Genomic DNA, 21677 nt, shown 5'->3' with positions numbered 1-21677 from the left:
CTCCCAAAAAAATTAAAGAGAATATGGGCAGAAAGTGAAGAGAAACTAAAGAGCCTCTTGATGAAGGTGAAAGAAAAGAGTGAAAAAGTTGGCTTAAAACTCAACATTCAAAAAACTAAGACCATGGCATCCAGTCCCATCACTCCATGGCAAACAGATGGAGAAACAATGGAAACAGTGAGAGACATTATTTTCCTGGGTTCCAAAAATCACTGCAGATGGTGAATGCAGCCATGAAATTAAAAGACGCTTGCTCCTTGGAAGAAAAGCTATGACCAACCTAGATAGCATATTAAAAAGCAGAGACATTATTTTGCCAACAAAGGTCCGTCTAGTCAAAGCTTTGGTTTTTCCAGTAGTCATGTACGGATGTGAGAGTTGCACTATAAAGAAAGCTGAGGGCCGAAGAATTGATGCTTTTGAACTGTGGTGTTGGAGAAGACTTGAGAGTCCCTTGGACTGCAAGGAGATCCAACCAGTCCATTCTAAAGGAAATCAGTCCTGAAAATTCATTGGGAGGGCTGATGCTGAAGCTGAAACCCCAATACTTTGGTCACCTGATGCAAAGAACGGACTCACTGGAAAAGACTCTGATGCTGGGCAAGATTGAAGGCAGGAGGAAAAGGGGATGACAGAGAATGAGATGGTTGGATGGCATCACCGACTTGATGGACATGAGTCTGAGCAAGCTCTGGGAGTTGGTGATGAACAGGAAAGCCTGGGGTGCTGCAGTCCTTGGGGTCGCAAAGAGTCGGACACGACTGAGCAACTGAACTGAACTAACTCATGTCCCCATATGACTTCCCTAACAACTCTATCCAATTATCACTGAGGACACTCAAGGGCTATTTGCCTTGCACTAATCTGCCTCAGATATCCCCAAACAAACATCCTACATTTTCCCTGCTCAAAGTTTTAGGGTTTAGGGTGCTGAAGTGAGCAGAGAGAACATTCTGAGATCTAGAGGAGAGCCAGCAGAGGGCACCTTTGCCACCCTGGGGAGGACCCCAACCGGGCCTAGAACAACCACCTCCGTCAGCAACCCTCACAGAGCCTGTGCTTTCAGACAGACACCACCACCAAGGCTGAAGTACCAAAGTCCTTCGTCCCCCAATCCCCCCACACCGTCCCAGCGTCCCACCCTATACACCAGGCAGTCACCCACCAAGCAGAGGTGCCCAAACAGGCTGCAGGCCTAAAGACTCTGCTCTTCTGCATGTGCTCCCCACAAAACCCCATCCCTGAGCTTCTCTGCTCAAATGTCGCCTTTCTAGGAGAGTCGACTAGTTTCTCCTGACGCTTCTTCTCAGCTTCCCCTGACACTCCACTTTCCAACCCACATGGCACTGCCACTCCCCCCACCTCCACCACACCCTCCCCAAGCTCAAGCTTGTGACCGCCATGAGCCTGCAGGATGGTTCTGCAGGGCAGGCAGCATGAATGCGTCACCCTCTTCCACGCTCTCGCCGGGGTAAGACTGGCCGCCTCCCCACCGCCACCGCCTTGGCACCCAGTTCTGAGTTCTCAGGGGCTCCCCAGGCCCTGCAGCCGCAGAGCCATCTCAGACTGGGTATCAGCCCAGGCCCTGCTTCTGGGAGCCAGTCTCCTGCCTCCCCTGCCCTTCCTCCAGACACGGTCTTCAGTGTGGAATGGCCCTCTGCATTCCTGCGACTATCTGACTAGTGTGTGTGTCTCTCTCCACAGTAAGCTCCCTGGTAAGAGGGACAATGCCCATCTCTGCTTATCACTCCATCCTCAGTGCATGGTACACAGCAGCCACTCAATCACTACTTGCTGAACGAATGAATCAAAGTTTCTGACTATATTGTTCACAATTCTGTTACAGGAATTACCACCCTAAAAAGGGGATTCACCAATTAGCCTGTTTCCCTCTCCTACTACGCTGTCAACTCCCAAAGCACAGATCTCTTTTCAGCTCTATCCTGCTAACGCCTGGCCACCAAAATTCTTTGTTTGAGCAATCACAAAAGATATAAAGTCCTTTATATGCAGTTCTGAATAAAAGTGCCTGGTATACTACAAATTAATTCCAAAGACACAGAATACTACCCTTGGAAGACCTGACTTTGCATTTTATTAGAAGTGGTGGAATATGATTTCTGGGGAGAGGAAGCAGACATGAGGAGTGGGCCAGTTCTTTAGGATTTGTTTTTCTTTTCTTGCCACTGCAGTATTTCAATAAATACAAAGAGGGGAGACCAAACATGAATCACCTTATTGACAGATATTTTATGAAAAAAATCTTTCTCAATCTTTTTCACATATTTCACAGTCTAACTTATTTTTTGATCAAATTAATATGTAGTTTTAAGTTTTTTAACATAAAAATACTTCATGTTTTAATTTACCACTAATTATTTTCTTAATGTTACTAAGCAAAATGTATCTCCCACTCTGCCTCCAAATAACTAATGAATTAAAGATTTTCATCTTTTAGAGAATTTCCTGGTGGTCCACTGGTTAGGACTCCACAGGTCACTGCAGGGGGCACAGGTTTACTCCCTGGTCAGGGAACTAAGATTGCAGTGTGGCGAAAAAGAAAGAAAGAAAGAAAGAAACAAAGTGGGCAAGTGAGGAAAGTCTGATTTTGGATAAGACAGGAGAAAGCCCAGGTTCATTACCCAATTCCCCACTAGTCACCAAGGTTGATGACCTACTAACCTCTCAAACTAACCAAAGGTCTGTCCTCTCAGGGGTCTTCTTTAATGCAGAGTTGACCAACAGATAAGAATGTGAATCTGAATCAGACCTTTTTTTTTTTTACAATATAGAAACTGGACACCATGACTGCTATAATTATGGGGTTGAATGTGTTCAAAATACCATTTCTTAAAAAAAAAAAAAAAATTTGTTCAGGCATTTTAATAGTCACAGATTTCTACAGCACTTCCACAGTTCTCAGTATACTGGGTCACAGAGAACCACTTTAACCTCCAGAACATCTGCTCCATCCCCTGGCAAAAGACAATAAAAATAAGAAAAAGTCTATTCTACCTGAATACACAGCTTCAATAATTTTAGAAACAAGAGGTGCTCCAAAAAGTCCAGCCCACTGACTATCTGGTTGCGTGCCTGCAAAAGTCGCTCAGTGTCGCTCAGGATCCGACTCTTTGAGACCTCATGGGCTACCCATATCCAGTCCATGGACTTCTCCAGGCCAGAATCCTGGAGTGGGCAGCTGTTCCTTCTCCAGGGGACCTTCCCAACCTAGGGATCAAACCGAGGTCTCCCACAGTGCAGGTGGATTCTTTACCAGCTGAGCCACAAGGGAAGCCCGACCATCTGGTTAGAAGACTGCATTATGAGACAAGGGAACAAAAACAGTGTCTGAATAGGAAAGGCACACCAGGCAGACCAATGGGACCAAGATCAGGGAGGGGGGCAGTGACTTTTTACTTTAAACATGTCTGTTTCAGAAATTCAAGTCTTAAAAAAAAAAAAAAAAGAAATTCAAGTCTTTATTTTGTATTTTAAAATCAATGAACAAGATTTACCAAAATGCACTCTACACAGAATCTAGCAATTAATAATTAGTAACAGACTGGTTGTTGCTGTTTAGTTGCTAAGTTGTGCCCAACTCTTTGCGACCCCGTGGACTGTAGGTTGCCAGGCTCTTCTGTCCACGGGGTTTTCCAAGCAAGAATTCTGGAGTGGGTTGCCATTTCCTTTTCCAGCTCTAAATAATTACTTAAACACGTAAACCTTTATTTCATTCAATCGGTCATTCCATAAACCTTCTCTGAGAACTATCATGAGGAAATTGCACTGTGAAACAGCAGGCCTTTATCAGTCTGGCCAAGTATAAACGACAGAGGCTAGAAGTCCAAAACCTGCTCTTAAGTCCCTGATAGCGCCTTTCACGGCCACGTGACTTCAATCACAACCTTCTGAGTCTCACTTTACCCATCTGTAAAATGGTGATAATAGGAATACATTACAGGGTTGCTTAAGGATCATGCCAGCCACAGCACTTCACAAACCATGCAGCTTATAAACTATACAACCACTCCACATGCTGATCACTGTAATGTTTCATTTCATAATAAATATGCTCCTCTTTGTCCAATCAGCAGATCTACCCCGAAGGCCTACTCTCCAGGTCTCAAATAAACACACACATCTTGGTAACCATCCAAGGAGAATTACCACTTAAATATTAAGAGACAGAAGTTTTCTACAACATCAGGCAGGAATCTCCAAAAACTCAAGAATTAAACGTCATTTTCAAATTCTCTTTTATATCCTCCTATTAAAGTAAAAAGACTGATATTTTCAGAAAAAAATAGAGAGTACATACTTTAATGATGAAAGTCTCTCAAGAGGCATTGCTTCACTCCTCTGGAGTTATAAACTGTCTAAAATAGGAGACACACATAAGAGGAGGAAAACTAGAAATGCTCTTGACGGTTACCAGAATACCAAATAAATTCACAAGTTGGCCCTAACTAAATTTAAATGAGTGTAATAAAATTTAAAATGCATCACTTATATCCAGAGAAAAGCATACTATCTTTATGTGAGAATAATTAAACAATGCAGACTAACTCATAGCCCAGCTGCTGCTGCTGCTAAGTCGCTTCAGTCGTGTCCGACTCTGTGCGACCCCATAGACGGCAGCCTACCAGGCTCCACCGTCCCTGGGATTCTCCAGGCAAGAACTCTGGAGTAGGCTGCCATTTCCTTCTCCAGAAGCCGAATCAAAACTCTCCACACACAGCCATGTATTAAATGTTCTTGGGCGGTTCTGGATGTAGTTCACAAGGCCCATGGCTTGCAGCAGACAATTTATACAGAGATCTAGTTTTAGTCAACATATTTTAAAACACAGAATACTTTTGACTTGTACTCACAATAATGATAAACGTCTATTTTCCTCAACAGTGAGGAAAGTAAATTAAGAAAATGGTCCAAAAAACCATCCCTACCACTTCCAGTGCATCCGATGGCTCTCATGGAACTACAGCTCAGGAGAGGGGTGAGGATAGGGGGGTGAGGGGGCTATTCATGGGACTCCTCCCTTCCCTCCCCGGCCAGCTCGTCCACAATAACAGGTCTGTAACATGAAACCCTCTATTTTGTTCAGTCTTAAATGCAAGGTTTTTTTCCTACATTCAGTGTCTTACAGCAAGGCATGCTTGAAATCTCTAATATTATTCAAGTTACATTTAATTTTTTTTTTCCACAGTAGCTCCAATGACAATATAAGTTTGCAGCTATCATGCTGATCTTTTGACACTTTAAAGACTACTTTGCTAGAAAAGAGCACTGGTATGCCAACTGTGTGCATGTAATACACACAGATAAAAAGCGGCATTTCTCCATAAAACAAGTACAAGTGGGGAAACAAAACTGTACTACCATCAGAGAGAGAGAGAAAGGCAGGCAGCTAGGTGTAACACTTGGGATACCAAAGGCACAAGAGTGGGGCACCAGTCTTTCTACTAGGAGGTATTTTTATTTTCAATGCACTACTTGTGAGACTCTTAAATCAGAGAGTGTAGGCTTATGAGATGGTGAGATGGTCCTTGAGATGATAATCAGAAAAATAAAGTGAGAACTGACCTGAAGAATGACAACCAAAAAAAGCTGCAGACAAAGCCCAGGAGGGAGAGGCCTGAAGAGGGAGGGCAGAGGAGCAGCCCTGGGCTAGCACGTGGTCCGGGCACCTCGTCATCTCTTAGCTCTCAAGGCAGCCAGAGAGGGCATGTCCAGGAAGACTGGCTGTGTCCTGCCCACCCCAAACCACACTTCCACCTCTACACCTCAGCAAGCCTATTCCGGGAGACGGCAACCGGAGCACAGGGTCTTTCCGGACAGGGAGCAGCATGGAGCTATTGGTTTCTCGGGTCCTCTGCTGAAAATGGGGTCACGACTGAGGAGCTTTCAAATAGTCAGAAAGTGGCCCCCTCATGAAAAGTCTGCGCTCTGAAGACTCCACCTTGAGGCTTATGACAGATCCTACAATGCCTGATCCTTGAAACAAACAGTACTATAAACCTACCCCAAGGGCTATCTTTATTTTGCCTACACTCAGTTCTTCGTCCAGCCTGCACTGACAGAAAAGATCACAGAAAGACCTATTGGGAGATCACGTCAAAAAACAGGAAAACTGCAGTCCAAGCACATGCAAGTCTTTGGAATTTAACATCTACACTGCTGAAGTAGCACTAAAGTGACAAATGACAGTAATCCCATGGCCCAAGGCCAGGAAATTCCACTGCAAACAGATTTATCTGTTTTGTGCCACAGTGATTCTTGCCTGTGTGGCAGTAAAGAGAACTGTGACAGCGTAATTACAAATTCAAAAGCAAGCGCTTCCCACTGGTTTTCATACTTAGTGTATTGTCAGTAAGAAGTGTCCTCAGCAACCACCTTCAATGTGCCACTTGAAAAGCCAGACCTCTTAACAGCAAGCACTTGCGTGTCTGACATTTATAAAAGCACAAACAAACAAACAAACAATCTTGATGTAACTACTTCAGGTTGAAATGATACAACTTTTCTCAATTACTTGAATATCATAGTCTGAGCACAGCACAAAGTAAACGTGCCACTAGGCCTGACATTAAATAATCATTAAGCTTCGGAATTCTTTTTCTTCCTTAAGTTTTCCTATGTGACCCACTATTCAAGTCATGTTAGTTCTACATTCAAAAAAATCTGAAATAAACGTCCTAACTTTTGCTCTGGAGAGGAATTTAGAGTGAGGCGGGTCCACTTATTACTTGCCATCACTTCATCACTTGGTCCCCACAAGATGGGCTCCAGAGCGTGAGGGGAGGCCCTGGATGGCGCTCTCACCTCCATTGCTGGTCTGCAGGAACCACGGAGGAGATCATCAACTCAAACTTTAAATAGCGTATCTAGTGCAAGGACCTGTTTCAAGATTTTGCTGTCACTCTACAAACGAACACTGGTATCTCCAAATACCCTATACTTCAAATAATTTTATTTACTTCAGCTGCTCACTATGAAACGCCAATAAAAATGCTTCTCTTTGGAGAACTACTAACACAGCTGTCAGTTACAAAGAAATTAAATGCTTCAGTAACACTCTACCATATGCTGTAAGTTGGATCCAAGAAATCCCACAGTGTAAAATAAGGGGCCACATTATTTTATCCTAGGTAAGGAAAAGATTGAGGTGAGCCCGCTGCAGAGGACCAGGACAGGAGCAGCCACATGATATTCAAATAGGATGTAAGAAGCGTTACTGTAGAGATTTCACTAAGAACAGCTGCAACGATCACAAACGCTTCTGGTTTAAGACAGCACTGGTCAGTTCAAATTAATTATCCCAAATCATTTTATCAGTTCCCTCGTGACAACAAATATTAATTAGAGATGTACTTTCACCTCAATTGTCAAAGTTCATTATTTGGGTTTGTTAAAATGTGTCGAAAGCTATCCGCATTAGAAACGTTTCCAAGTTTTTCAGTTTCAGGTCAATCCAGGGAAAAGGGTTCAATCAATACTATGGAAATAGGATATAGTCTATAAATGTTTTTAAACTGTAACCTTAAAAATCCAATTTTAAAATAGGACCCTTAAAAAAACCTAAGAAAAAAATAAAATAAAATAGAGCCCCTACTGCTAATCTGTGGCTGTTAACCCCCACAGTAAACACGTAACATGCATCATCGTGCTTAGCACAGGGTGACCGCTCCATCAGTATTTGCATGAATGGCAATGACCAAGGCAGTACCCTTAGGACAGGAGGTAACTGAATAAAACCAAATTATTAAAACGCTCGGCCTGACTTAAGCAGGATCCAACCATTAAATCCTGTCACATACATGATTTCATTACCTGTTTTCATTACTACTCTTCTAAAAAGAAAATTACGAAAAGTATGAGAAATCATACCATTTCCTTTCCTACCTTCTCTATGTTAGAACTTAAAAGCATTTCAATCATACTTTAAAAGAATAAGCCCAAAGTGTTGCTAACATTTATGTTCAGCTAACTGTTGCCACCTTAATTTTCCAAAGATGTACAACATGCAGGCAATAATGCTGTATAAAACAAACACTAGGACAAGGAAAGCAAACGAAATTACAATCACGTTTACATATTATCACTGCTCATTAACATTTCAATTTTGCCCTGCGACGGGTGCTTATGATAATGAAGTGAATTTTGCCTAAACATGCTTCTTTCATTTCAAAATCACTAAGACTATGACCCATTCGTTCACAATGAACCTTGTACCTATTTTGTAGCTATTTATCTTAAAATTTAAGTTGAGAAGAAGGCAAATACTAAATTTCTTAAGAAAAGAAATCTTTGACTTACACACTTGTAAAACTTATTCAACCACTAAGCTTTTGTCCATAGAACTTTACTGAGTTACTTTTAAAAACAGACGTACTAGTGAACAAAAAGTTAAAGGCGGAAAATTGTAGAGCAAACTGAAGCGCCAAAAATTTAACAAAATTGCAGCTTCCTGTAAGATCTCATTTTTTTTTAAATTATCGCGTCTTAAATTCCGCGACACGCGTTAATTACAAGTTATTAAAACCTACTCCATTCCCAAAAGGGCAACAAAAACCTACTGCCTAGAGAGAGTTATGATTTACCGGCCACCAGTTTTCCAATAGCTACTTTGTTCCATTTCCCTATATTTAATACAAAGTTAATACTACAGCACACGGAGTTGATACAAAAAAGTGCAACAACTTCTGGGGACTGGAAGTCAACACATCAGTGGTCTACACAGCAAGCTCGACAAATAAGACCACATGCTGATTTTCAAACAGAGCAACTGTATTTGGGAGAGTAGGGAGCACTGAGTTCAACTCTAAACTATCTCCCTAAAAGCGTGCTCGTTCCTCTTTCTTTCCACTAAGGGATTATCTTAAGTGGCCCCTAAGCCTGAGAGACCGCTCTGACAGCGTGCGTTAGTATAGTGTCAGACGGGCTGAAACGGATTCATGCAAAGCATGTCACTCAAAGGCAGGTATTAATAAAAGTATAGTCCTGGCGAGTTATTTCGAGTCCCCTTTGCAACAGTAACCTTAAGCTGCTCCTCAGTCACTTGAATCTAAAAGCCAGAAAACCAGCAATCTCACCCACCCCCACCCCACCCCACCCCAACCCCCGCAACGGGGTCAATCAAACTGCGAAAGCAACCTTTAGTGCCACGGAGAAAACGGTGCACCCCCAAATCTTGGTGGTTCGCTGCGGGCAGAGAGGCAACCGGAGGGCGTGGAAGGCTCTGCCGCTCCCGGGCCTCCCGAAGCCCCTCGGCCGCCTCCCGGGACGGCCAGGGCCCCATCCTTACCGCCGGCTCGCCCCGCGGTCCAGCCCTGAGGTTAACCCCTTCGCACCCCCCCCCATACCCTCTCCAGGCCGGCCCGAGCTCCCCCTCTCCGCCGCCCCCACGAGGTGGGGCCCGGCGGGCTCGGGCACGGGCCTGACCGGGCTGAGGGCGGCCGAGACGCGGAGGCAGCGGGAGGCTCGGGGCCTAGTCCCGGGCAGCGTGTCCCGGCGCCCTCCCCCACTCCCACACGCTCGCTCAGAGCCGGGGTGCGCCCGCCCGCCCGTCCGCCCCGGCGCCCGCCCGCCCGCGGCCCGGGATCCCTTCCCGCCGAGGGCGCCGGCTGGCGGCTACCTGCGGGCTGCGGAGGGCCATGGCGGCCCGTTTCAATGAGCCTCGGGGATCGTCCGGCTCCTCACGCTGCTTCCCCCGCCGCCGCCATCTTCTCGCCCGCACATACACACTCGCATCGGCCGCCGCGCCTGCGCACTGGCCGCGCGCCGCGGGGCGTGGGGAGGCCGGGCGCGCCGGGCCTGCGCTGCGCATGCGCAGCCGACAGGTGGGCGTGCGCGGCGGGAGCCGGCCCGGGGTGGACCCTGAGCCCGCGCCCCTAGGCGGATACGGCCCCGCCCGCTGCAGACCCGAGCTGCCGGGCCCCGAGGGAAAGCGCGGGGGACGGAGGTGATAACGCCGGAGCGCCTCGTCTGCCCGAGCTTCTCACCACCCCGGAGGCCACCTGGGCGGTGCTTGGCGGGACTCGGGAAGTCCGGGCCGGGAGCTGCGGCCTGAGGTCGGCCCGCTGGACTCGGGAAGTCCGGGCCGGGAGCTGCGGCCTGAGGTCGGCCCGCTCCGCCGAACCCTTGGGCCGGGGTCTCCGAAGTGCGAGCTGAAGATCTCAGAGCAGTCGCGTTTATGGAGGTCGCATCCACCTATTCATATTTGTTCACTTTTCATTCATTCCACAAACACACTGAGCGCCTGCACTGTGCCACGCCTTTAACTAGGCATCGGAGAATATTTAAAAAAAAAAAAAAAAAACGCACCCGTAAAGCGTTTAGGATTGGGGCCTGGCAAATGATAAGCATCCAGTGTTACCTATCACACACCTACATGCATGTGTGCAGACAGACCAGTTTTCGGGTCATTGGTTCCAGAAACAGTGAGCCCCACCTGACCATGCAGGGTACCACCTGCTTCGGCCCCTCCAGCTGAGTCTTTGGGTTCGTCACCCGTGAATGAGGTTAATTAAATTTCTTAACTCATAAGATTTATGTGAGGAGCAAATTAAATGAGTGTGAACACACTGGCAAAAAAATTAAAAAAAACTTTAAAAAGCTAGGGAAACAATACTATTGTACCCATGCTGATATTAAAACCACAGGGAAAAAAATCTACCTATATATAAAGACAAGGAGGGATATGAAAACCCATTGATGACTTACAGTGGTTTACATCTAGTTTGTAACAGCATGTTTTGTTTGTTTTAATGGTGGCACCACTTGATTTCAATACAAGGAGACACATGTGAAAAGGGAAATATGAGCAAGCATTGTGGGCCCTGGGCTTCCCTGGTAGCTCAGATGGTAAAGCATCTGCCTGCAATGCAAGAGACCCAGGTTCGACCCCTGGGTTGGGAAGATCCCCTGGAGTAGGAAATGGCAACTCACTCCAGTATTCTTGCCTGGAGAACTCCATGGACAAAGGAGCCTCGCGGGCTACAGTCCATGGGATTGCAGAGTCAGACAGGACTGAGCGACTAACACATTGTAGGCCCTGCAGTCCTTAGCAGGCCCTTCCCTGGTGGCACAGACAGTAAAGTGTCTGCCTGCAGTGCGGGAGTTCAGTTCAGTCGCTCAGTCGTGTCCGACTCTTTGCAGTGCGGGAGATCTGGGTTCAATCCCTGGGTTGGGAAGATCCCCTGGAGAAGGAAATGGCAACCCACTCCAGTACTCTTGCCTGAAAAGTTCCATGGACTGAGGAGCCTGGTAGGCTACAGTCCATGGGGTCACAAAGAGTCAGACACGACTGAGCGACTTCACTACCTTCACTACTATACTTGCAATGAGAGCCAGGGGAGGAAAGCACAGTCAAGAAAGACCTGAAAGGGACTTCCCTGGTGGCCCAGTGGTTAAGAAGCCACCTTCCAATGCAGGGACACAGGTTCAATCCCTGGTTGGGAAACTAAGATCCCACATGCTGTGGGCCTTCATCCCACAACTAGGGAGCCGGCACACTGGAACAAAGTCCTAGCACAGCCCCCCCAAAGAAAGCCTGAAATAAAATCCCAACACCCGCACTCTCTGGGCTGCGTGAATTTCAGCAGGTAAACTTTCTTAAACTTTCTGTGAATTTTTTGTAAAAGGAGGTGTGGTAAGCAGAGTCATCCCATCCCCAAAATGTCCACTTTCCAATCCCCAGAACCCGTACAGATGTGACTTTACATTGCTAAAGGGACTTTGCTGCTGCTGCTGCTGCTGCTAAATTGCTTCAGTCGTGTCCGACACTGTGCGACCCCAGAGACGGCAGCCCACTAGGCTCCTCTGTCCCTGGGATTCTCCAGGCAAGAGTACTGGAGTGGGTTGCCATTTCCTTCTCCAATGCATGAAAGTGAAAAGTGAAAGTAAAGTCACCCAGTCGTGCCCAACTCTTAGCAACCCCATGGACTTCAGCCTACCAGGCTCCTCCACCCATGGGATTTTCCAGGCAAGAGTACTGGAGTGGGTTGCCATTGCCTTCTCCAAAAGGGACTTTGCAGATGGGGTTAAATTGAAGACTTTGAGATAAAGAGATTAAATGGGTGGGACCCATGTAAACACGAAGATCCTTAAAAAAAGAAAGAGGGAGGAAGCCAGAGAGTCAGACAATCAGAGAAGTTAACAACTGAGGAGGGAAGACAGAGAGAGTGAGAGAGATTTCAAGATGCTAGGCTGCTGGCTTTGAAGATGGAGGGATACAGTTCTAAAAGCTAGAAAAGACACAGATTTTCTCCTAAAGCCTCCAGAAAGAAGACAGCCTTGCCTACAACTTGTCTTCAGCCCAGTGAATCTTCTGACCTACAGAACTGCAAAATAATTTGTAAACCAGTAAATTTGTGGCCACTTGTTACAGCAGCAACAGGAAATTAACACAGAGGAATAATACAATCTACTTTGCAAGCATGTTGCCAGGAGGAAACTGCTGTATTTAGCTCATGGAATATGGTGCCTAGCACTTTTTAACTACCAATCAATTAGTGATAAGGGACTTTTTATTAAATCCCAGGGAAGGTATAAGTTTTCTCCAAGGAGGTAACATTTGAGCTAAGCTTTGGTAACTACATCTTGAGAGGGGCCCCATATTTTCCCATCTAAACCAATGGCTACATGGTCTGACAAGCAGGAGTTAATTCTTGGGTCCCAGGGGTTAGACTATTTCAGTTAGACCTATCCTACCTGGAAAATTATTTTCTGGAGCTGTGATAGTATAGAAGAGTACCCGTAGCTGTGTGACCTGGGGCAAGTACCTACCTCTCCGGACCCTCTGTTTCCTCCTCTGTAAAACAGGAGGGATGATACCTTTCAGGAATGTAGTGGAAATGAATACAATAACAAGAAAACATATGTAAATTGCTTAATAAGATGTTCAGCATAGAGCAAGAACTCAATAAATGATGGAAATTATCATTATCCAGACTTTTTTGAAAGGAAGATAATGTTAGCAAGGGCTCAGTGCATTTGACAGGATGTTATTGCCGATAATAAAATTCAAGCTTTCTAAGAAAAATTGGAATTTGGGGAGACATATCCACCATTGTGAGCTGAGCAGCTTCCCAACATTTAAAGACTTTTCTGACGAGATTAATGGTGATAATAACAAATGAGGGTTGTCGCTTTTTTTTTTTTTAATACTAATGGAACATTTCAACATTTGGAAGGTGTGCATAACTCACTGAATCAGTATTTTCCAAATGACCCATGTAGGATGTTATAAAGTCACGCATGAATAAAAGATCCATTCAAAGTACTAAGCTAGATCAGTGGATTTTAATCTAACAGAGTTTGAGAAGTTTATTGAGATGATTTCACATTCCACTTTGCAGTTTTCCTTTAAGAAATTTGCTTTTCACAAGCAACAAATAAACATATACACAATTACTGAAAAAGGCCCTTCCTAATTTTTTTCTTAAAAAAAAAAAAAGGCCATTCCTTTTTGTGAACTATACTTTTTAGGAAAATACTCCTCTCTGCCTTCCCAGCTGCATGCCCTGTGTGAGGCTGGATTTTCTTCACACTTCAATTCAAAGCAACATATCACAACCAAGTAAAGTCACAAGCAGGTATGAGAATGCAGCTGCAAAATACAAAACAATGTTACTCTTCTCAACACCATTTTGTTGTTGTTGTTTTGAAAAGTTATATTTCTTTAAAAATATTTTATTTTTACACTGATACACAATGAATTTATGAGAAATAAATTGTCATACATTTTTATAAATATTTCGGTTTTCATTCCTAACTGGTAAATGGCAATAAGATAGAATTCACAAAAACAAAAGTTTTGGGGATCAGCAATAATTTTGTAAAATGAAGAGAAATCTGAGGACTTCCCTAATGGCACAGGGGATAAGAATCTGCCTGCCAATTCAGGGGAACACAGATTCAATCCTGGGTTCAGGAAGATTCTACATGATCCAGAGCAAACTAAGCCCAGGCATCACAGTATCCAGCCTCTGCTCTAGAGCCCATGAGCCACAGATACTGAGCCCATGTGCTGCAACTACTGAAGCCCAGTTACCTAGAGCCTGTGCTCTACAAGAGAAGTCACCACAATAAGAAGGCTTCACACCTCGACAAAGAGTAGCCCCTGCTCACTACAACGAGAGAAAGCCCTCGAAAAACAGAGAAGAACCAATGCAGCAAAAAAAAACCAACTAAGAGTTTTGAGAAGGACAACTCGGCACCAGGCAGGTCCCCCACTTCACTTTTCACGGGCCCCTCTGCCTGCCTGGAACTTCCTTTCCCCTTACTCCCTCAGATCTCTGGTTCTGATGGCCACCAGCTCCGAAAGGGCTTTTCTGAAAGGACCTCTTCTCTGCCCAACCACGGTCTCTCCTGTGCTGTTTTTGTTTTTCCCCTCCACAGCACTTCTCACTAAACGACAGTGTGCAGAATATTTATTTGAGGTGTGGATTATCCATCTCCTCCACTAGACTCTAAGCTCCAGGAAGCTTACCTTTATTCCCTGATATTTTTACACACCTGTAACCCTTCCAGATATTTGGCAGCCTTTCAATAGATAGTTTTTGAATGAATGAATGAACAAGTGACCATTTTTAATTCTCACAAAGCCCAGTGAGGTGAAGATTATTGGTTTCTCCATTTGGGGGCTGAGGAAGCTGAAAGAGGGGCTTCCCTGATAGCTCAGTTGTAAAGAATCCGTCTGCAATGCATGAGACCCCAGTTTGATTCCTGGGTCAGGAAGATCCACTGGAGAAGGGATAGGCCACTCAGTCCAGTATTGAAAGCTGAAAGAAGTCAAGCCACCACTTTCATGAGATAGAACTATAGTTTTGTTTTTTAAGATTGATATATTTATAGCTGCACTGGGTCTTCCTTGCTATGGGCAGACGTTCTCTAGTTGTGCCAAGGGGGGCTGTTCTGCGTTTCAGTGAAAGGGCTCTACAGCCTTCGGGCTCAGTAGTTGTCACATGGGCTTAGTTGCTCCGTGGCATATGAGATCTTTCTGGACCAGGGATCAAACCCTTGTCTCTTCATTTGCAGGCAGATTCTTAACCACTGGACCACCAGGGAAGCCCAAACCACCACTTCTTTTTTTTTTTCAAATCACCACTTCTACTGATTTGGAAATTGAGTCAAACCATAAAAAGACACTCTTGCATTTTTTCTTTTTTTTTGGTCCCACTATGTGGCACACAGAACTTCCCTGACCAGGGATTGAATCTGTGCCCCTTGCAGCAGTAGTATGGAAAGTTGACCACTAGACCACCAGGGAAATCCTTTTTTTCCCTCTCTCTCTTTTTAAAAATTTTATTGTATTGAAGTATAATTGATTTAAAATGTTGTGTTAATTTCTGCTGTACAGCAAAGGGATTCCGCTATACATATAGCTGACTCTTTTTTCATATTCTTTCCCATTGTGGTTGATTCGGGATGCTGGATATAGCTCCCCGTGCTCTATAGTGGGGCCTCGTTATTTATCGATCCTCTATACACCAGCTTGTGTCTCCTACCCCAAGCCTCCAGTTGCCCCTCCCTGCCCCACCCCCTTGGCAACCGCAAGTCTGTTCTCTGTGTCTGAGGGTCTGTTTCTGTTTCATAGATAAGGTGATTTGTGTCATATTTTAGATTCCACATAAAAGCGATATTATATAATGTTTGTTTCCCTTTCTAACTTCCCTTAGTGTGATCATCTGTAGGTCCATCCATGTTGCTGAAAATGGCATTATTTCATACAAAAAGACATTTTTGAGACAATCTAGTAGTGTGGGTAAGGCCTGGAGACCAGGGAATTAATTACCAACAAAAGTATTGGGTGTGCTAGTGAAATTGGGGCTGTTCTAGAAAACCCCACTTCCTGTTTCAAGGGATGTTGCTGAGATATGGGCTTCCCTGGTGGCTCAGATGGTAAAGAATCTGCCTGCACTCCAGGAGACCTGAGTTTGATCCGTGAGTCAGGAAAATACACTGGAGAAAGGAATAGCTACCCATTCCAGCACTCTTGCCTGGAGAATTCCATGGACAGAGGAGCCTGGCAGGCTACAGTCCACGTGGTCACAAAGACTTGGACACACCTGAGCGACTAACATGTGCTGAAATATATCCAGGTGAAATGACAGGATGTATGGGGTTTGCTTGAAAAATATTTAAGGCAAAAAAAAAAAAAAAAAAAAAACAGGGAGGAAAAAGGAGTAAGTGAAGCAAACAAGATGAAATCTTGAGAACCGTTGAATCTAAGATGTGAGAGTATCTGGTTAGGTCCTCTGAGAAGCAAGCGGGAAAGTGGGAAGGGGCTGGGGGCAGCGGGGAGAGAGTTGGACAGTTGCCTGGCAGGGCTGTCCCCTGGGCAGGAGTGGGGGTGGGGAAGGGCTGGGTAAAAGCCCTTGAGCCAAATTTGTGCATCCAAGTAATCTCATTCTCCTGTTCTAGGCAAGGAAAGAACCTGCCTAGTAGCGGTATGAGTTTCCTAAGGCTGCTGCGACAGCAGATGTTCTGAGGGAGCATCTATTTCAGGCCTCTCTGCAGCTTCTGGTGCTGCCGGTGATCCTTGGCCTAGCGCTTCAGCACTCCAGTCTCTGCCTGCGTTGTCACGTGGCCTTCTTCCCTCTGTGTCATTTAATAAAATCACCTTTGGGGGTTTTTCATCCCAGAGCAGAATGGAGCCTCAGGTTGTCCCCCCGGAGCACCCCTAATCATGGCTTGCTCTGCAGGGCATGTTATCTCAAGTATGTTTAATTTTTAAACATCAACATCCAATTCAGCCCAGCAACCTGCCCTAGGAAGGAAGGGAGCAGATGGGCCAGGAAATGCAGGTTGCTGCCTCTCATATCAGCTCCCCAAGGGCGTGTTCATGCATTTACTTCTTCTCCTTTTGGCCTTTTATTCTGAGTGGTAGAACTCATGTAGTTGAGGTCTCTTCTGGAGCAGAACACCCACACAGTGTATTTCCTCTCTCCTCTGTCGTACTTATTTCCTCATCTCTGCCCTACCCAGGGTTGGGCACTGTCTCCAGACCACAGAACAGGTGCCACTATCTTAAAGGACCTTGGCCAGGGGGAAAGTGCTCAAGAAGAGGAGTAAGCCAAGGTAAGAAGTACCAAGGGTCTGGATTGCATTGATTCTGGCCTCAAGTCACTCTGAATCTCTGAAGCAATCATTGATTTTCTATAACTCAGTTCTCATATAGGAGGAAAGTCCAGTGTCTCCTGCCAGCCTCACAGGATAGATACTGAAGTGGACTGGCATGATGAAATGAAGCTTATATCACATAGACTAATCCATTAGCTGCCATGCGTTCATGTTACCACTGAGTTAAAGTGGTGACATCACTATTTTATGCCCTTTCATGTTTCTTGATCCAGTCACTCCTACCAACCTTTCCCGTTCATCCAAGAAATTCTTATTTTTCATTGATATTCACCTAACATTTTTTTTTCTGCGAAACAGACAGCTGGTGTTGGAGGAGAGATAGGATAGCTTTCTTTCAGTCTTCTTTAGCCTAGAAAAATAAGTATCCTTTCTACTCTCAAGTGAAGATTGATTACTGTAATGCAAGAGTTTTGGGGGGACTTGCCTGGTAGTCCAGTGGCTAAGACTCTGCACTTCCAATGCAGGGGGCCTGGGTTCGCTCTCTGGTCAGGAAACTTAGATCCCACATGCCTCAACTAAAAATTTGCATGCCAAGTCTAAAGATTAGGCATGTCATAAATATATATTTTTAATAACCTTTGTTTAGCCCATAGGAAACATCCTGATCAGGCCCACCTGTGAATGATTGCAGGAAGAAAGAAATTAACACACCCCTCCAGAGGCAGCCCAGAACCAGGAAGTGTCTGACTTTATTCCCTCCCCTTTTAGTGTAAAAGAAGTCTGAATTCTAACTCAGGCAAAATGGTTCTTTGGTGCACAGGTGGGCCCACCTTCTTCTTGGTTTGCCATCTTTCCAAGTAAAGTTGCTATTCTTTGCCCCCAAAACTCATCTCTTCATTACTGACCTGTCGTGTGGTAAGCAGTATGAGCTTAGACTCTGTAACACCAACATAGATCACAGCCCAGTGAGAAAGACAGCCTTGTAATGCAGCCACACACGGCACACCAAGGTTCTAATGGGTGGGCAGCTTGTGGTCATATGAGAATCCTTGCTTTAGAAGAAGCCAAACAGGGACTATAACCAACATCCTATAACAGAGCGTGTGCTCCGTCGCTCAGTCATGTCTGACTCTTTGCAGCCCCATGGACTGTAATCTGCCAGGCTCCTCTGTCCACGAGATTATTTCAGGCAAGAATACTGGAGTGGGTTGCCATTTCCTCCTCCAGGGGATCTTCCCAACCCAGAGATTGAACTCTCGTCTCCTGCATCTCCTGCACTGGCAGGTGGATTCTTTACCACTGAGCCACCCGGGAAGCCCATCCTACAATAAACCATAATACAAAGGAATATAAAAAAGAATGTGTACATATGTATAACTGAATTGCGTTGTTGTACACCTGAAACTAACACAATATTGTAAATCAACTACACGTCAATGAAAAAAAAAGCAGATTTCAGCAGAGATAAAAGATGGAGAGATGGAGAGACAGAGACAAAGACAGAGGTAAGAGACAGCTGACAATGTTTCTTGAGCCCCTGGATACAGCAGCTTGAAACTGCAGACAACTCAGGTTTCCACATGAACTGAGTCCCCCAACCCCTTCAAACCTTTGCCACCTTGGACTGGAATTTTGTTACTTACCACCAAACGAGTGCCATAAATACATTAATATTGTTGGCATGTAAGTGTCATTTTCATAAAGTTAAAACATGACATTCAAATATAATAGTGAACCCATGTCAGAGGTTCACTAAGCTTATTAATAAGGAAGGCAGCAGAGTGGGGGGATGGATTCAAGGAAGCATGCAAGATAAGAGTCTGTATAGATATTGAAAGAAAGAATGCTGGAACTTTTTTTTTTTTTTTGACTGCTCCGTGTGACATGCAGGATCTTGGTTCTCTGACCAGGGATTGAACACATGCCCCCTGCGGTGGAAATGCAGAGTCCCAACCAGTGAACCACCAAAGAAGTCCCCACGTTTTCACTTTAGAAAGACATCTCAGGTATTGGCAGGTAAGTTGTTGGAGATGGGAAGGTGGTGAAGTCGGAGGCGCACAAAGAGACAGGAGGGCTTGGTACTAGTTAAGAGCCTTCAACTGAATCCCAGGCCAGAGACACTTTGTGAGCTCCTGGATACAGCCATGCCTGAAGCTAGGAAAAGTTCATAGCCTTCCCAATTAAGCCATCCTGAACAGGATGCTACAGAGGAGCTAGTGAACAGGGGAAATAATGGAAAGACATTGATGTGATGGAACCTGTTAGCTGATGTCAAAGGTAAGAGAGGCAATGTTATCCTAATGCCATATAGATTTCTGATTTGTTTTAATGGGTAGAGAAAACGGTCTAAGATGAGGTGTTTAACTAAAATTAGAACTGGATTAGGACCCAGTGGTGCCCTCCATGGTACACATCCTTTCTGTGTGTATCATTTCTTATTTGTAAGAAATAGGCTTCATTCAGCCCTCTTAACCTTCCCTGAGTTCCAAAGGGCAGATTTAGATAGTTGCCTATCAGGGAAGGGAAAGAAAGTATGTTGCCAGCCTCCTCTGTTCATGGAATCCTCCAGGCAAGAATGCTGGAATGGGTAGCCATTCCCTTCTCCAGGAGATCTTCCTGACCCAGGGATTGAACCTGGGTCTCCTGCATTGTAGGCAGATTCTTTACGATCTGAGCCACCAGGGAAGCCCAGGGGATGCAGAAACAAGCAAGGAGCAGCCAAGAAACAATAGTGTAGACTTGGGGTAGGGTCCTGGTTCCGCCTCAAACAATATCTTTGGGTTCTTCTGCAGAAACAAAGGCCCCCACCCAGGTGGATAACTTCAGGCTGAACACAAGATTCCTGGAGCATCACCCTGTTACCTCACCACCAACCAATCAGAAGAAAGTCACACCTCCTGCAGCCCTCACCTAAATTTTGCCTGTGAGAATTCTCCTAACAACCATCAGTGAGTTTGGGTTTCTCTGAGCATGAGCCACTTATTCTCCTTGCTTGGCCCTACAATTAATCTTTCTCTGCTTCAAACTCTGACATTTTGGTTTGTTTGACCTCACTGTGTCAGGTGCACGAACTTGCCTTGGGTAATAGAACCTCTCTGGTTGCTCAGTCTGGTGAGAGAGAAAAACACAAACCAAGGGAGTGACAGTCCTCATTCAGAGGCACAGTGCCTTATCTTTTTCTTCATTTCCATCAACAGGGCTTTGTGAAGAACACACCCATACTGACTAGGCCACATGCTGGCTTACATTGCTCTACTTCTGAGTTAAATGCTCCAAGGCTTAAATTTCAGTTCTGCACCTGCCCTCAACAAGAGATTGAATTTTTCTGTCTCTGTTTCTTCATCTTGAATTATGATTTATGAGATGCATCTCCATCAAGGCCGTGAAGACACAACAAAGCCCAAGGGCTCTGCATGATGCCTGGTCCATGATAAGTGCTTTATAAGGGGTGGAAATTACCATGATCATTCTGGGTTCTCCAAACAGACAAACATTTTTTTGACTAACTGGCTTGTGACATGGATTGTTTCTTTCCAATTTAAGATGCTTTCTTTTCACAGAAGTTTAAAAAATAATAAAAGGGTAATTACCATTGGGTAGGTAATTACTATGCTGTGCTTGCTCTATGATTAAATAAAAGTGTTTTGCATATAAGTTAGTGTTGCCGCTATTAGCAGTATTGATGTATTAGTTATACAATAATTTTTAATTTAACAGCATGTGCAGGTTCTGGGGCGGGCAGCCTCCCAGGAAAGAAGAGGGGCACCTGACCACACATTGCCTCCACTGCAGGAGGTCCAGGGACTGGGACTCCGAACTTCCACTGCAGGGGTAAGGGTTCAATCCCTGGTCGAGGAACTAAGACCTCCCATATGCTATGCCACGCAGACAAAAAAGAAAAGAAAACAAAATGCTGCTTTTCCAAAACCGCTGCCGTTTTACTGGTGATAGCAAAGCAAGTTTGAAGAGTAAAGAAAGCTCTGCATGCAGAGCCCTGGCCACCTGTAGGCTTGAATATTTTCTATTAAGATTTTTTAAAAGGGGAAAGGATAGACAGTGCACACAGGACCCTAGGCTGAACTCTTTCAGAATTTGGCTTATGTAGTCAGTTCCCTGAGTCTGTTTTCTTGGGGCTGTTATGTTAGCCTTCTGTAGAGAATGGAGCGAATAGAAAGTGTGTGTATATATATAGATATAGATATCGATATGGATATAGATAGAGAGAGACATTTATCTTAAGAAATTGGCTCACACAATTACAGAGGCTGGCAAGCCCCAAATCCGCAGGATTGGCTGGCAGGCTGGACACCCTGAGAAGAGCCAGTGATGCAGTTCAGGTCTGAAGACTGCCTGCTGGCAAAATTCCCTCTTGCTCTGGGGAGGTTGGTCTCTGTGCTAGACAGGCCTTCACCTCATTCAAGGCCCACCCACATGATGAAGAGCCTCCTGCTATACCCAAAGTTCACCGATTTAAGTGTTCATGTCATCCACATAACACTTTCACAGAAACACTCAGAGTAATGTTTGACTAAATATCTGGGCACTGTTACCCAGCCAAGTTGACACATATAATTAACCATCACATATGCATT

General features: G+C 45.0%; 1 protein-coding gene and 1 long non-coding RNA gene across 5 annotated transcripts in view; one reads left to right on the top strand and one right to left on the bottom strand.

Annotated features, from left to right (window-relative positions):
• USP10 (ubiquitin specific peptidase 10) overlaps window positions 1-9909 on the bottom strand; it is a 63526-nt gene extending 53617 nt beyond the window's left edge. The window contains exon 1 of the mRNA XM_055553578.1: window positions 9635-9909. Coding sequence (XP_055409553.1) covers window positions 9635-9826 — 192 coding nt within the window. The 5' untranslated portion in view covers window positions 9827-9909. The remainder of the gene's footprint in view (window positions 1-9634) is intronic.
• A 7024-nt stretch (window positions 9910-16933) lies between these two features.
• Window positions 16934-20687, top strand: LOC129632075 (uncharacterized). Of its 4 annotated transcripts, XR_008704297.1 has the most exons (4): window positions 18533-18590; window positions 18996-19101; window positions 19878-20033; window positions 20283-20687. It is a non-coding gene; the product is annotated as an uncharacterized LOC129632075 (long non-coding RNA). The 4 variants fall into 4 exon arrangements; XR_008704295.1 differs by lacking the exon at window positions 18533-18590 and adding an exon at window positions 16934-17082 and having other exon boundaries at window positions 19878-20687; XR_008704296.1 differs by lacking the exon at window positions 18533-18590 and adding an exon at window positions 16934-17082 and having other exon boundaries at window positions 18976-19101; window positions 19878-20687.
• Window positions 20688-21677: the final 990 nt, after the last annotated feature.

Source organism: Bubalus kerabau, chromosome 17, assembly GCF_029407905.1.
Source record: "Bubalus kerabau isolate K-KA32 ecotype Philippines breed swamp buffalo chromosome 17, PCC_UOA_SB_1v2, whole genome shotgun sequence".
Lineage (NCBI taxonomy): Eukaryota > Metazoa > Chordata > Mammalia > Artiodactyla > Bovidae > Bubalus > Bubalus kerabau.
The sequence above is the reverse complement of the archived record's forward strand: the minus strand, read 5'-3'. Positions and strand labels throughout refer to the sequence as shown.